Genomic DNA, 16,806 nt, shown 5'->3' on the forward strand with positions numbered 1-16,806 from the left:
GGAAGAGGTGTCTCTCAAGTGCAGAGGTGTCCTGTGGAACTCCCAAACACAGCCCCGTCTTCCCCCACCTGGCCTCCTCTGGATGTGTGAGATGAGCGCATGTGGGCTGCCTGGGGATGATAGGAGCGGTAGTCCCATGACCTCTTCCGGTACCTTTCTCCCCACCTCCACCCCGGTTTCCCTCCAAGCCACTGACTCGAAGGCAGGTTTTGTCCGTAGCCGTCGTTTAATTTCCGTGACAGGAACACACACTCACACGCACGCACACACGCGCAACAGGCACACGCCGCCCAGCAGGTGGACGCGCTTGGTCGACGAGTCTCTGAAGCCCCGCGGGGGTTGGGTCGGGGGGAAGGTCGGGAAGGGGGGGATCCGGTGCGGGGGAGGGGGGTTGCCGTCGGGGGAGGGGAGCCGTCGGGGGGACGAAGCGGGGGCCTTCCTCTGACCGGCGGTGTCTTTCGTGGGGCTTCAGGGTCCGCCCTTCTTGGCGGGCGGGGGCGGCCCGTCCTTGCGCTCCAGCCGCGTGTAAGGCTCGAAGGCCGAGGCGGGGCCCAGTCCGTAGGTGGCCCCCAGCAGGGGCGCGCCGCCGAAGCAGAGCGGCGGGGGAGGCGGGGGCGGCGGCGGGGGCGGCGAGGCCAGCGAAGGCACCTGCAAGCTGAAGGCCGCCGGCCGGGGAGGGCTCCCGCCGCCGCCGCCGCCCCCGCCGCCCCCGGGGCCCGGCGAAGGATGCTCGGCGGGGCCGTTGCCGGCGGGGGGGCCGGGCCCGAGGGCGGGTCCGGGTCCGGCCGGCGGGGAGAGCAAGGCGGGCGGGGCCGGCACGGGCACGGAGAGCAGCCCGCCCTGCTCCAAGAGTCTCAGGATGTTGCAGGTGGCGAAGGACTCGGCGGTGGGGCCGGCGCGCTTCTCCGAGTCGCGAGTCTGGTCCTTCTTCTGCTTGGTGCGCCGGTTCTGGAACCAGACCTTCACCTGCGCGGGGAAAGGACGGAGGAAGAGAAGAAGAAGAAGAAGATGATGATGATGATGGCAGGGGAGGTGGGAAAGGAAAGGGGGTCCCATCACCCAGCCCGCCCGCCCGCCCGCCTGGAGAGGTCAATTCACACATTACGCGGGAGCGCCCGGGAGGCTGGAAAGGGTAGGGGATCAACCCCCCCCCGGCGGCGCTGAGCTGTGGAGGGGCGCGGAACGCGCTTCGGGGGTTTACCTGGACACACGCGCACAGACATCCTCCCTCCCCCCCCCGCCAACGCTTTGGCTAGATTCGGGGTCAAACCCGGAGCGGACTGGCCGAGTTCTCTTCTCCCGTCCCCGCAGGGGGAGTCAGCAGCTCCCACCGACCACTTCGTGGCGGATGGAGACCCTGCTTTGTGCAGGGAAAGCCCCCGGGTGAAAGCCCCGCCATCTCGGAGGGGGGGACAGGACAGAATCTGGAGGGGGAAAAACGGCAGTGTTTTGGACTACAACTCCCAGAATGCCTCGGGCAGCATGGCCACGCTCAGCATGTGCCTTCCTCTGTTCTTATAACAAACCCACAGTGGTAGCGCAAATGGCTGGGGCAGTTCCTTCTCTCCTCAAAACTGAAAAAAAAATCCCGGTTTTAGTTCTGCATCTGGAGAGCGGCTTGCCTTAAAAACCATGCATTCCACACATGTGATGCAGCAGGGCAGAAGCATCAGAGATAAGAAGCCCAGTGCAATACCACTCAAAGACCATGATCCGTGGCTCTAAAATTAATTGAAAGCATGAGCAAAAGAGGCGGGGCGTGCGCGAAATCCTAGCAGGAAAAACGGATCCAATGCACCGCTAAAGCGGAGGTAAAGCAAGGGAGCTCAGAGGGCGCCACCCATCTCTGAGAGGCCCCCTCTTCCCGGTGCACCCCCCCACCTGATCTTTAATGGCAAAGGTACCTACTGTACTCACTAAAAATGCCACCCTTTGGGATGCTGAAATAGGCATTTCGAAATACTGTGTGGGCTCCTCTTTCCAAGGGAACCTGGCCTTTGCAGGGAAGTGAAATCCCCACCCACTGCTCTTTCCAGCCAAATGCTCTTGCTAATGCAAAATATTTTTCTTGCGGCTCCTCTCGCCCTCCCTAAGGGTTGCCTGTTGGTCTCAAAGCCGTCTAGGTGGCAGGGCACCATCTTCCCTGTGTCTGAAACGGGGGGGGGGGAGTGCTGCTCAAACCCGGGGCCACCCCCTTCTCCCAGCCAGCTGAGTAGTGGGGGCCTCAGCATTGCTGTGTGGGGTTTATCGTGCAATAAAGAGGGCTGGGGTGACCTCAATCTGTGTAGGTTCAGCAAGGTCTAAATAGGATGGCCGGGGGCTCCAGAAAGAGTGTGTGATGTGAGGGGGGCCGAGATGACCCAGTGGTGGACAAGGTGGTGGACAAAGAGGGCAGGAGGGAGGCAAGGTGTAAAGTACCACGCTCTGAAGACTTAATGCGCATCTTAAATGGACTGAGCCGCCCCGAAGGAGAAACAGGCAAGCCACCCGGATGTCACCGAGGGGGGGGGGGGCTAAGTAAGCGGAGGCTGCTCTCTGAAACCATCATCATCTTATTGGGTCGAGCAGGCCGCTGGACAAACCGAAATGCCAAAATGAACAGCGGCTGGGTGTTTTGTCAGCGTTTCTGCTGTTGACGCTGCCGGTTTCATTCACTCCCCAGGGAGCGCTTTGAGTGGTTGATTCTGAAACATTTGGCTTTGAGTCCTGAGGATCCAGCTGCACTGATGCTCAAAAAGGGCCGCCCCCCCTCCTCTCTTTCCTCTCACTTCCACTCTTTTTTAAAAAGAGGCTCTGCCTTCCTTTGTAAGATATCTGGGGCAAGAAGGTGCAACCTGCTCCTCTCCAGGCTGAAAACAGTTGAGTTGGCGCATCGTGGGTGGATAAACACCTTTGTTCTTTATGGAGGAGTTTACCAGAATTCTCAAGACACAGATTTGGGAAAATGGGATTTGAGATTAAAAAATAAAAAATAAATCAGAAGTAAAGCTAGCCAATTTTCTCATTTCTAATTATCCTGGTGGTACCCAAACCTGGGTCCTCAGATGTTCTTGGACCACAACTCCCAGAAATCCTGGCCAACACAGCTAGGGGTGAAGGCTTCTGGGAGCTGTAGTCCAAGAACATCTGGAGACCCAAAGTTTGGAACCATTGTGGGTTGAGTGGTTCCCCAGTTCAGTTCCCCACTCAGCCATGGAAACCCACTGGGAGTGTGTGAGTGGGGAAACCAGTCCTTAAATATCACCTTGAGAGCCCTACCAGGTTGCTACAAGTTGGTTCTGACTGGATGGCATATAAACAACCATGATCAGGGGAAAACTCCATCCCCTGCACAGGATTTCCGACGCCCCAGAAAAGTGCAAGTCATCGCTGTCTCAATTCTCTGAGAGTTGGTCCTTATGAATCATAAATCGCATCACCCAGGTGTAAAGAGGGAGCAATCCCAGACCTTGATAGGAATCCAAGTTTTGCAGAAGTTTAAAAATAATTAAGATAAAATCAGAAATGGAGGGGTGATCTCCCCCGCCAACAGCAATGAGGGTGGGGTATGGTCTATGGTAGCAGAATGGCAGGTGACTATTAAAATGGGGGCGGGAGAAAATAGGGTGGGAAGAGAATGGAGTATGCTAGGAAAGGACATGGCTGGCTGGAAACTCCACCTCCCCACAAAAATACCCCAAGCCTTTAATTCAGCAATCTGCTATTGCAGGTCCCAGCTTGGCTTTCTCTTGGGTGCCCTTTGCATGCAATGCACAGTCCCACTTCTGAAACCCAGTAGCATGGACTGATTGGGGCCAAGGAAGAAATGGGTTGCAAGACTACTGTTGACCCAGATGATAAGTAGTGAGCAAAGGAGAATGGTTGTGTTTTGGATATGCACTTTTGCAGTAACACCACCGCCAGCAGCAGCAGCAACAACAAAGTGGTCCATAACAAGATGTGGAATAAGAGGGCTTGCAGTGTCTCCAAAAGCTCGCGCCACAGAGAAGGGAAATAAGTTCTAACAATTTTTATGATATTTGGGGTAAATTTGTGGAATTTGTGTTAGTGAAAGGAAGGGGGAAAGCCTCTAAAGAATACTCAATACAATTTTGGAGAGGTAATCTGTAATAAAATATTATTAAATAGAGTCCCATGGGTATGGGGCACACGTTAGAATTTCATTTATAATAAGCACTATTATTTGTATTTTTTTTCTGTTTTTTTGTTGTTATGTATGTTTTTCTGGTGTTTTTTTTTTGTATTATAAAAAAAAAAATTAATTATTAAAAAAAAACCAAAAGCTCGCGCCACATGAAAACTGAAGGTGCCAAAAGACTCTTCATTAATTTTCTTGCAATGAAGACTAGCACAGCTGTTGTCCTTCTGGAAGCGCATACAATTGACCACTGTTTTAAGGAATGTCAATAACCGCAAATCTTGAAAGAAAGAGGAGGAAGAGAGGTGGAAAAGTCCGTGGTGGTCTGAGGAAGGATCCCACAAAGTGGGTGGGAATTTTCATCCCTCTTGGTTTGACCTCCCAGGGCAGGGACTGAGTTTTCCTGGCTCCTTTTAAGGAGAAAGGCAGGAGAATTATGCTAAATAAATATATTTTTTTGGTGGGGGGCAAAGCAAAACGGAAGAGTGTTTGACAAATTTGACTCTTCTCACTTAGAGAGCCACTGGATCTGTAGCAGGGTAGACCTGCAGAGTTAGCATGCTATAGAGGCATTAGGACAACGGATTGGTTCCAAATTGGGAAAGGAGTATGTGAAGGCTGTATATTGTCTCCCTGCTTATTTAACTTATATGCAGAATACATTATGCGAAAGGCTGGACTGGAGGAATCCCAAACCGGCATTAAGATTGCCGGAAGAAATATCAACAACCTCCAATATGCAGATGATACCACTCTGATGGCAGAAAGTGAGGAGGAATTAAAGAACCTTGTAATGGGGGTGAAAGAGGAGAGCGCCAAAAATGGTCTGAAGTTCAACATCAAAAAAACAAAGATCATGGCCACTGGTCCCATCACCTCCTGGCAAATAGAAGGGGAAGATATGGAGGCAGTGACAGATTTTACTTTCTTGAGCTCCATGATCACTGCAGATGGAGACAGCAGCCACGAAATTAAAAGACGCCTGCTTCTTGGGAGGAAAGCGATGACAAACCTTGACAGCATCTTAAAAAGCAGAGACATCACCTTGCCAACAAAAGTCCGAGTAGTCAAGGCTATAGTTTTTCCAATAGCGATGTATGGAAGTGAGAGCTGGACCATAAGGAAGGCTGACCGCCAAAGAATTGATGCTTTTGTATTGTGGTGCTGGAGGAGGCTCTTGAGAATCCCCTGGACTGCAAGGAGAACAAACCTATCCATTCAGAAGGAAATCAAGCCTGAGTGCTCACTGGAAGGACAGATCCTGAAGCTGAGGCTCCAAGCCTTTGGCCACCTCATGAGAAGAGAAGACTCCCTGGAAAAGCCCCTGATGTTGGGAAAGTCTGAAGGCAAGAGGAGAAGGGGATGACAGAGGACGAGATGGATGGACAGAGTCATCGAAGTGACCAACATGAATTTGACCCAACTCCGGGAGGCAGTGGAAGACAGGAGGGCCTGGCGTGCTCTGGTCCGTGGGGTCACAAAGAATCCAACATTACTTAACGACTAAACAAGAGGCGTTAGAGGGAGATCACGGTTCCAGTTCCCACCGAGCCATGAAACTCACCAGGTGGCCTTGGGCAACTCATTTTCTCTCAACTTTGCAGGGTTGTTGTGGTGATGAAATAGGAAAGGGAAGAGCCATTTAGGTTGCCTCAGCCTCATGGTAGGAAGGCAGAATATAAATTTAACGAATAAATAAGTAAAGGAACCTATAATGCATTCAGGAATATTTGCTATCCGGTTGTTGAACTCGGAAGAGATGGAAAAGATGCCGCAGTTCACTAACCTTCAGGCTCCACATGTGCACATTAAAAGCAGGCTGGGAATTGAGAGGAAATGAACCTCATAGAATCTAGTGCATCCATTTAGTCACATTAAGATACAGAAAGGGAAACTTGAAATCACAAACAGAAGCAATCCTTTGTAATAACTATAATCCTCAGCTGGGGGGTGGTGGAAACAGTTTATACCTATAAAGGGTGGTGATGGTGACGGTTTCTAAAGGCCTGCACACCTGCTTTTCTAAAAGAACTTTGATGCCTGTGTAAGCAGGTGGGCATCATATCTGTGAATATATTTAAAAAATGGAATTCCCCAGCTCTTTTCTGTCCCTGCATGATATGGACAAACAGAATTGTGTGACGCAGGTCATTGATGCATGGTGTCAGGTACACAAGCACAGAGGGAGGGAGGGAGGGAGGGAGGGAGAGAAAGAGAGACTATCACCAGCAAAGGGTGAGGGGAGGAAATGAATTAATTCAAAGTCACACACAAAAAAGCCTAAAACAGGGTGCTAAAATCTTAGCATCTCTCCACTGGACCATTTTCTTCCTTTTATGGAGAGACCTCATTCTATCAGTCTAGAGAGGTTCTAGGTACTGCATCTGTGCTGTTTGTTCCACCTGGCAGCGAAGCAAATTCCGTTTCCTAAGGTGCCTCCTTTATAAGCTAAAGGGTTGCAGCCTTCAGAGCTTGGAAGAGTTACTTTAGGGGAGGACAACCTCTGGAAGAATTTTCCGAGGCCGTGGAGGCCGGTGTGCCTATTTACAAGCTGGCTGCTGCTGCTGCTGATGGGGCACCAAGGTCTGGTCTATCAGATAACAGCTCCCTCCACCAGGACCGTCCAGAGCTGGGCCAATTTCCGCGGTGCTGGATCGGGATTTATGGGCTCCAGAGATCTAGAAACAGGCCTTGCAGGCTTCCTGGGTCTTCACGGCTCTCGAATGGACCCAGGGTTGGAAAGGGTGGCCATCTTTTCACCTGGCTGCTCAGTTTCCGTCCCAGTTGGGAGGCTGTCGGCTGGCTTCCTCCACGCCTTGGGTGGCCGTGCAGGGTGGGCGGCTTCCTTCGGCTCTGCGCTTCTCTTCCCCCCCCCCCCCCAAGAAAGGAAGCACGCCTGGTGTTCCTATCATCACCAGGCAAGAGGGAGGACTTGCTGGGGGGGGCGGCGGGGGGGAGAGTGTGCGCGTGTGGGGAGAGAAGGAATGCCATGCCTCCAAGGCAGACGGAGCGCGCCAGGGTGATATGGCCGTATTTGCTGCCCTGACAAAGGCTGGGTTTGGGGTTGTTGTTCTGTTGTTGTTGTTTTAAAAGGGCCTTGTCAGAGTGAGAAGACTTAATTAGGCACCCAGGGGACTTCGACAGAAAGGGTGGACATATAATTATTTTCCATCAGCAGAAAAGCGTCTCCTCTCCTGTCCCCCCAATTAACTGGGTCTGGACGGAGGAAGAAAAACCACCTCTAGCCGGGGCTGGAGGGGGGGAGCGCTGTGACGGGTGGAAGTGTGTGTGTGTGTGTGGGGACTCTGCAAGGACCCCCCCCCCACTCCCATTGCACAAATGACAGAGAGAGAAGGGGGAGGGAGGGAGAGGCAGGCCCTGATTCATTCTCTCTGCGTCAGGGCGAAACAAAAGCGGGCACAGGAGAGCGTGGCTGTAATTGCAGGCTTGTAGGTCCCTTTTTGATCCGAGCTTGAAAGGCTGGCATTTGTGAGCAGAAGCACTCAAAGGAAAGCATCAGAGCTCAATCTCCCGAGCCATTTGGGGAGGGTGTGTGTGTGTGTGTGAGAGAGAGAGAGAGACGGGGGGGGGGGCGCAAGACTTGATTTTGGCAGGGATGCCTAGTGGAAGGGCACTGAAGCCCCCCTCCTTCCTTGCGTCCCCAGGGTTTTGGGGAAAGGGCTTCCAGGTCAAAGGGCGTGGCTTCTCAGCAACCTTGCAAAAGGACAATTATGGGACTCAGAGGGCAGGCTGGGCTGCGGGTTAGCTCTTGGGAAGAGGGATGTGGGCGCCACGAGAGGGAAGAAGAAGCCAGCCGGGCAGAAGAAGCAGCCCACTCCTCCGACACGTCTGCCCACGGGCACAGCTTTCTTGTGGGGAATGAGACCAGCCCAGGCCTTGCTACAGAGGAGTCACCGGCCGGCCACCCCCAAGCCAAGGGGGCACGAAGCATGTGGCACCTCTCTCCCTTTCCTCCTTGAAGGAGCTTTTCCATGCTTTTAACATGAATCCTTTTGGGGGGGGGTTCTCGGCATAGGTGGGAAGGAGAGGAACGCACCATGGGCCGAAATAATCTACATGCAACAGTATCAGTGGGAGGGGAACACTTTTTTGGCTTATTTTCTCCTTCCTCCAGAACAAACCTCTGAAGAATGTAAATCTGTGCAATAGTTATTTTCTTTTCAATCTACTATATACTTGATTTATTTCTTTAACAACATGAAATGCATAACTATGTCTCATTCATAATTTCGTAAGTACACCAAATTGTGCCCTTCAGTTACATTCTTTACAGCTACCCTTTGGCCCTCCTTGAGTGACATCAACGAGAGAAGCTTATGATGACTGTTTCTGTGCTATCATGCCAGCATGTTGCTTCCGACTCATGCTCCCCCGCTGGATTTTTAAGGGATGTTCTAGGGATGGTTTCATCCTTTCGATGACCCACATAAGTTTCCGTGGTTGATTGCATCCTGCTCTGGTAGATCTCTCCTACACCACATGGATCTCAAAGGACATTATTGCTCAGGAGAAAAATGCACTTTGTGTGCATGCGTGGTGGCGCTGCAGGTTAAACCGCAGAAGCCTCTGTGCTGGAAGGTCAGAAGACCAGCTGTCAAAGATTGAATCCACACGGCGGAGGGAGCACCTGTCGCTTGTCCCAGCTCCTGCCAACCTAGCCGTTTGAAAGCATGCAAATGCGAGTAGATAAATAGGGACCACCACAGTGGGAAGGTCACAGCGTTCCGTGTCTAGTCACACTAGCCACGTGACCACGGAAACTGTCTACGGACAAACGCTAGCTCTATGGCTTGGCGATAGGGATGAGCACTGCGCCCTCCAGTCGAACACAACTGGACTAAATGTCAAGGGGAACCTTTACCTTTACCTTTACCTAGTATTACCTCTGAAAAGTATCCTAGAATCATGGAGTTGGAAGAGGCCTCTCAGGCCATCAGCTTGAAACCCCTGCTCAGTGCAGGGGTCCAAATTGAAGCAGATCGGACAGAGGGTTGCTATAAAAGCCTTGTCCAAGCAAAACTGTGCATAGACCCGGTAACAGAAAAAGAGAGCTGCAAATAACATTGCTCTGTTCAGTTGAAATACCCATCCCTTCCGGTCTTGCCATCTGAGGGGGTGGGGGCAAATGTAATTATGAAAGGTGCATAAAAGATAAAGGGATAATCTCAGTGCTTACCAAATTAAGGGCTATCACCACATGTGGATAATTGATCTTGATTACAACACTGAAGACACTAAACTTTGCAATCTCCATCAGAAATCCCTTTCTTCCCACAGTGTAAATTGCTGGGCATAAAATATCAGTATCAGGCACTTCGTGGTAGTAAAGACTTGTTCTAAAAAGCACCTCTCTCATTCCAAAACAGGGATGTTCTATGTGAGGTTATCTTTTCCACGGTCTCATAGATTTTAAGTTTTTCAACAGGAACAGTTTTTTTTTAAAAAGTCCTTTGAATATTTATATTTATTTATTTTTAAAGGAAAAAAAATTCCTGATCCCCACCCTCCACTTTTGCACCTCTTGTTCTCAATCAAGTTTCTGTTTGGTGCCCAGTACATCATTTTCCCTGTCTTTTGAGCCTGCTGTATGTTTGTGAAAAGAAGCTAAGAATACAAACAGGGTCTGTCATACTATGGAACAGGGCTTTTGGGAGAAAGAAGTACACAAATGTATTGCCCATGCATCATGTCAATAAGTCATCTTCAAAATCTGAAATTATTTTGTTGGGTTTCAAACCCTAGGGGTGCCTTCATTTCCCCTCTGAAGCAGAGCCAGTTCCTGTGGGGTTTCTAAGTGAATTGTGCCCAGCACCAGCAGTGGGGTGGAGAGCAGGTGACCTGGTAGACCCTTAGTAACTCCCGGTTGGGCTGGGAATGCCTCAGGCCTGCCACTCCCCAAAAGCTCATCCCAGTGCAGATAGACTACCTTTCCCAAAGCTACTGCCTTCCCGAGGTGGCGGGGGGCCCTCTTCATCCTGACCTTGGAGCTGGATTTTATGGATATCTGTGAGTGATTCCTCCAGAGGCTAAGCAGACCCTGGAACGGGCCATGGCAGCTGGCAATTCCAGGAGACGTTGCCGGAGCAAGGCGCTCTCCCAAACTCTGTGGTGAAGGCTTCTCCTCAAAGTGTTTCTGTGCCATTTGGGACACTTTCCCCTCCGTGCCGTGGTGCCCACATAGCAGGAACTGGCCAAGTGTGGAGGCGTGGAGGCCGCCACTGCCTGGCGTCTGTCCCAAAGCCTGGGAGCCAGCTGGAGAAGCCGCTTCCATTGTGATGAGTTGCTCTGGCTGCCCTGCCAGCCACCTGGCCGTAGGAGGCCGTTGGCTGCCCTCCACGTCTGCCTCTGCACCGTCATCGCCAGGAGCCACAGTTCTCTCTACTTGCCTTCACTTCCAGAAGTTGTATTAGAGCTCACTGCTCTTTGGCCACGTTGGCTAGTGTTGGCCGGTGCATTAGGAAGGCTGGGGACGTTCACGTGGCTTTGCAGCTGTGGGCAGCCAAATGTTTCTTGCCAACCCAAAATCAGGCCACAGAGTTGATGGTTCTGTCTGTCTGTCTGTCTGTCTGTCTGTCTGTCTGTCTGTCTGTCTGTCTGTCTGTCTTCTGCTCAACATCAGATACACTGCCTCTGTGCATAGAATCTCTGTTTAGATCTTGTAGACAAACGGATGGTGGTCAGTTTGCCTCTATCAATGTGGCTCCATGAAATTCACAATTTATATCAAAAGGAAAAAAAAGCTATGCTTCCAGCGGCATGGAATGGCAGTAAAACAACCTAAGCACGTACAGAAAACATGACTTAAAAGCTGAAGAGTGTCGGAACACATTCAGGTGGCTAGACATTCCAGCATCGATTACAGTACTGTATATCATAAGGGCTCCAACAGGAAATGTGGTGCAATAAAGGTAGGCCTTCACCTATTAACACAAAATCAGTTCAGAGAAACCCAGTGAGTTTTTACCTCAGGGCTGTAACCTAGGAAGGAGAAACTGGGGCTTTGCCCCAGCACACGAAAACCTAAAAGGCACCAGAATCTACAGCGAATGTTCTGGTGAGTCTTAAGGAACTCAATGGCGACAGTTCCCAGCTCAACAACAACAACAAATTGTGAACCATCAAGTCAGTTCTGACTTATGGGGACCCCTTTTGGGGTTTTCTGGGTAGAGAGTAACTCAGAAGGGGTCTCCCCTTCCCTTCTTCCCTTCTTCTTGGGGTGTCCTGGGACTTGCGCTGCTTAGTCACAGCTACACACAAACATCCTTTTTCTTGCTGGCAATGTGGGTACGATATTGTGCAGCATTATCAGGACATTTCCTGGTATTTTGAATCGGCGGTAAAGCAGCACAATATCCCACATTCATAAACCAGAGGGTTTTTTTTTTTTTTGAAGATTTGTATTGCCTAGCTTTTTAACATGGAAGTTTAAGTATATATACACTACACACACATTCCAACAGAAGTCTCCTTCATGTAGAATTAGCCAGAGGATCCCAGAAGATGAGCAGATGATGAGTACGATGGTTGCTGTGAGAGGGCAGAAGCAAGAACAGCTGAGATGTGGCTGAAGTCCCTCTGTGTCAAAATATTTTGAAGGGCTGTTTTGGAGGCTTAATGAAATGATCCAGCAAAGGTTTGAGGAAGCCATCACAGATGATGAGGGGGTCTGGAAACCAAGTCCTAGGAGGAAAGACTGAAAGAATTGGGCCTGTTGAGCCTTGAGAAAAGAAGACTGAGGGATGATAGGATCACACTTTTCATATACTTGAAAAGTTATCATACAGCAACATAATAATGTGCTCAAGCTATTAGGAAAACTTCCTAACTGTTAGAGCAGTACAACAAAAATTAATTAATTTGAAATGTGGCGTTGGAGGAGAGCCTATAGATATCCTAGACAGCCAGAAAGGCTGGAAAGTGGGTGCTCCATCAAGGCAACCCTGAACTAGAGCAAAAATGAGTAAACTGAGGCTATCCTACCATGCACATATAATGAATATACAGAACTGACCAGAAAAGACAACCACCTGGAATCCTTTGATATTTCTGCGAAAAGTATAAAGATCTAAAATGGGACAAATCATCTCAATAACAGAATCCTCAGCTGTTAGTTTGTAAAACTTGAGTAGAACGTAGTCAAAAAGACAATATTACTAGGACTGGGGGGGGGGGAGCAGTAGGAAGAGACAACAACCTAACATGAGATGCTGTTAGTTTGCAAGATCTGAGCAGAGCTCTTAATGATAGGAGATTTTAAAGGTCATTATTTCATATAGTCGCCACCACACCTCAGAAGTGACTCGATGGCACATAGCATCTTTGGAGGGTGGTTTTTTTGGTGGTGGGGCAATTGTACAGTGACAAGATGGGTGGAATGGTTGAAACTATGACAGGATATAGGCACCAAAGCTTTGCTAACAACGAGTAAGTCCATCCCAAGCCACAAAGCAAAAGCCAGTAATTTTACAATGTAAACAAAGGAGCTTCTGAATATTTGTTTTGTATTCTTTTTAAAATATCTTTTAAAATGCTTTTACAACCTGACACAGAATCCCTTTGTAATGCCTGTCTGGCCAGAAGGAGTTAAAAAGTTCTCCTGCTGAGAGTCAGTTAACTGGGTCCTGACTGACAAGGTCAAAAGTTCAGATTGCCCCTTACCTAGAGCTGATTTCCCCTTTGAAGACTAGTGTAGGAGCCTGGTTTCAGAAATGGTTACTGAAAGCACTCAGAGTTGGATAAACACAACTGCTCTGATCTTTTCTAATGCAGAAATACTTTGAATGTGCCTTACAAAGTTGCATACTAATTCCTTGGAGATGCATGACTGTCTCCATAACCTTTCAATGCCCTACAGACTTCCAAACATGAAGGTGCAACAATGTCTATACACTTTGGACTGTTCTTGTGGATAAGCCTGTGTTACAAAGGGGTTTATGCTTCTGGCTGTGGAGCCAGAGGTTGGGAGTTCAATTTCCCACTATGTCTCTTTGACAGGGGCTGGACTCAATGATCCACAGGGTGCCTTCTGGCTCTGCAGTTCTAAGATGATGATGATTAAAGTCACTGCTTTTCCTTTTTGAAAGGACTTTTTTGTGAATCAATATTTCAACCCCTGTGGTCAGGATTCTTTCCAAATTTAAGAAGGTGGGTTGGGCCAACCATTTTTTTTCAGTTCTGTAATCTGTTTTAAATCTGGGGATACTTCCTGTTGCTTGTTTCTGCACAAGGGGAGGGTAAACAGCTTTTTTTTTATAAAAAAAAAACATAACTCAAAACCCCTTTGCCCAAACTTTCCCAAAATTGGCACGGAGCAAGAACAATCTCTCTGCTAAAATTTGTGCCAAATTTAGTGCTCACCCAAAGTCCCATTTCAATGTTATATTTTTTTTTGTTTGGGCTGCCCCCATTCTCAGAATTGCCTTGTAGAAAGCTGATTTCCTCCACTGCACAATAACATCACTGTGCTCTTGTGTATTGATATTGAATTCTAATAGATTCTGATCATTGAACTGAAATGTTAACTTTTTTCCTACTATGGTCATGTCAGTTGGTCATTTGGGAGTTCCAGATGGGGGGGGGGAAGGTAATATTTGCAAGCTCTAACGTGGAGCAAAAGCACCCGAAGATGAAATTCTCACTCATTCCTATATGTGTAACATATTCTCCCATACAGTAACAAATTCCTGCCATTGGCCAGTACGAACGAAATACTGGACAAAACTGGTGTTTGCATAACTTGCTGTGGCTAATTACAGCTGATTACTGAGGTGGTGGGGTGTGTCTCAGTCACATGCCTGATTGTGCGTGTGAGATGCACCCCAACACCTTGTCAATTGATCACAATTAGCCATGGTAGGTTTTGGGCAACCTTACTGAAACACCGACGGGATTCCAGCTACTGCCGCTGTTACACCAAGCCTCCCTAAAACCCATTTTTCAGCCTCTCCCCCCCCCCCCCGCTGCCACCAAAACCCCTGGCTAATCCAATCCGGGCCTTCTCCAAGGACAGGCTGCTGATCCCCTAGCCTTCCTGGCCACCTCACATTCTGCCATTGAGCCTCCCTCAGAGATCAGCACATTCACCCAAGCTCTGAACCTCCCGACAAATAACCCCATATCAGACAGCTGAAAACAATAACAATCTTCCTACAGTGCAGTAGTACAATCCACAAAGGACAGGATGTCACAGCCCGGCAGCGTGTCCAGCAATGCTTCAGCAAGAAAATATGGACCTGCTCAGACACCCCAAGGGTCACCTGCTGCTCCCCCAGGCGAGAGGACCCAGTCTGCCAAGGGGGGGGGGTGAGCAGTCACTAGAAAGGAGCCCCTTTCCCAAACTGGAGAATCTCTCACTTCTGGGCCTCCCTTCCTTGGAGGGGGGGGTCACCTGGCATATCTCAATGGGCAAGAGGACCCTTCTGACCGTACGGCAGTTCCCCCTCCTCTGCAGATACAAAGACGGAAGCAAACACCAGCATTTACACCGAGCCTCCAGCGAAGGCAGGGGGTCCCGTTTAGCTGAGCAGTTGCTAAGACCCAGAGCCTGGACAGGTTTATTGGAACAAACCACTAGCCATGCTGACTGAGGAATCCTGGAATCTATTGTCCAAAATAATAATAAAAAGGACCTTTCAAAGCTCTGCTAAGGCCCAAAGACGGGGCCTCAAGAGTCCCACTGCATTCCCAAAGCCCAGGGTGGTTGGTTGGTTGGTTGGGCCACCATGTCCTCCGATGCTCTCCCCCGTAACCTCCCTGCGCCCCCCACCCCCCGCACACATACCCCCGGCTGCCTCACCTGTGTCTCAGAGAGGTTGAGCTGCCGGGCGAGCTCGGTCCTTTCCCGGCCCACGACATACTGGCAGCGCTGAAACTCCAGCTCCAGCCGGTAGAGCTGTTCTGCGGTGAACGAGGTCCGCGTCCTCTTGGGCCGGTCCAGATCTAAGCCTTTGGGAAGGACAATCTCCCGGATGGTCCCTTTGGCATCTGCAGGAGACAGCAACCACAGAGGGCGACTTCACTCCCAGGTCTGGCAAGCTGGAGGGAAGGACGAGGAGGCGGGTGGGGCCCTGGGGTTCCATACCGTCCACACCAGCCCTGGGGACATGGAGCTCAGCCACCGTGCAGGCCACTGCCCCCGGGAGTGGCCGGGACCAGGGACCAGGGACAGGCAGGGTCTGCTCAGTATGGGGACCTCTCTCTCTCTCTCTCTCTCTCTCTCTCTTGTTGAAGGACGTTTCCTAGCCTCCACCGAGCAGCAAATCTTGCAAGAAGGAAATGCTGCTTGAAAAAAAAAAGATTGGGTTTCACTCTTGCCCAATGAGCTAGACTGGCTTGGGGATTTTGGGGAATCTGTCATTGAAAGGCGGCCTGGCTCTGAGTTGGCTCTTGCGCTTGGCTGGAAGTGGTATGGCTCAGGAGGACCTGTCCGCATGCCACAGAGGGAGCGAGGAGTGTCTCTGGAGCAAGGCATGCCCCCCCAATTGCCACTGAGAATGGCCCCTGCTCCCTCTGCAGTTCTAGGCTGCAGCGGCAAAGCATCGGGCCCCCCTCTCTTGGCTTGCTCAGACCTCTCTCGTCTGACTTCTGGGAACCACCGTTTCAGAAGGAGGTCAACCAGCTGGCTCCTTTCCAGTGGAGGGAGTCAGAGGGGGGCAAAAGGTCTGGGAACGGAGCCATAGGAAGGACATAATTCTGCCTCCATGTTTAGCCTGGAGAAGAGAAAGAGGGAGTCGTGACGGCCCAGCAGTAAGGGAGATGTTTTCTGCAGCTCCAGAGTGCAGGATCTAAACCGATGGGTTCAAATTAAAAGAAAGGAGCTCTTGCCTAAACACTAGGAGGAACTCTCTGACCGTATGAGCTGTTCCGCAGAGACACAGGGGAACCTTGGAAGGCCACAGACAGACTTCCCCTTGAGTTTTTTAAACAGGAGCGGGATGGCCCACCTTCCTTCCATGCAATGAGCTTGGTGCTTGTCTTATCATCTCCTCCCCCCTCCCCCCCCACTGTATTCTCACCACAACACCCCGCCAGGGCAGATCAGGGTGAACAGAGGCAGGTTTTCACTGCACATTGCAGAGGGCTGAGCTCAGCAGCCTTGAATCCCTTCCAACGCTCGCCGTTCTATGATGATTTCAGTCTCTGATTCTGGGGGGGGGGGAAGGCGGGGGGATCTCAGAGAAGTGGCAGCCCCTGGCACAACAGATCCTTGTCGGCACATTTTGTGTGTGTGTGTATGTGTGTGTGTGGCAGGGGGTTCAGAATCAAGGAGCTGCTCTCCTCAAGCTCATGAAAGGGAGAGCAGCACTAAAAGCCAGTCAGGGTTAGATGCTCAGCTGCATTTCCTTCTTTCCCTCCCGGGCACTCGACGCAGCCAGCCTGCTTTGCCTCCTCCTTCCTTTCTCCTCACCACAACAGCCCTGCGAAGGAGGCCAGGCCAAAAGATGGGGATTAGCCTGCAGTCACCCACTGAGTTCGGTGGCGGAGTACAGCAAGGACCTGGCCCCCGCCGAATGTGTGAATCTCGACACCACCACACTTCTGCATGAAGCCACTCTAATGTTTTGAGAGAGGCGAGGGCCAGCATCGACCCGGGCACCAGGCGGAGATGGCCGAGGTGGAGGCAGGTGACGACAGCACATCGTTCTGCC

The 16,806-nt window shown here is 50.6% G+C and overlaps 1 protein-coding gene across 1 annotated transcript in view; it reads right to left on the reverse strand.

The window, feature by feature from the left end:
* Positions 1-207: 207 nt before the first annotated feature.
* The window catches only part of VAX2 (ventral anterior homeobox 2), a 40,472-nt gene continuing 23,873 nt past the window's right edge, over positions 208-16,806 (reverse strand). The window contains exons 2-3 of the mRNA XM_020795175.3: positions 14,955-15,142; positions 208-966 (exon numbers count right to left, since the gene is read on the reverse strand). Of these exons, the coding sequence (XP_020650834.3) occupies positions 469-966; positions 14,955-15,142 (686 nt within the window). The 3' untranslated portion in view covers positions 208-468. The remainder of the gene's footprint in view (positions 967-14,954; positions 15,143-16,806) is intronic.

Source organism: Pogona vitticeps, chromosome 5 (genome assembly GCF_051106095.1).
Source record: "Pogona vitticeps strain Pit_001003342236 chromosome 5, PviZW2.1, whole genome shotgun sequence".
Lineage (NCBI taxonomy): Eukaryota > Metazoa > Chordata > Lepidosauria > Squamata > Agamidae > Pogona > Pogona vitticeps.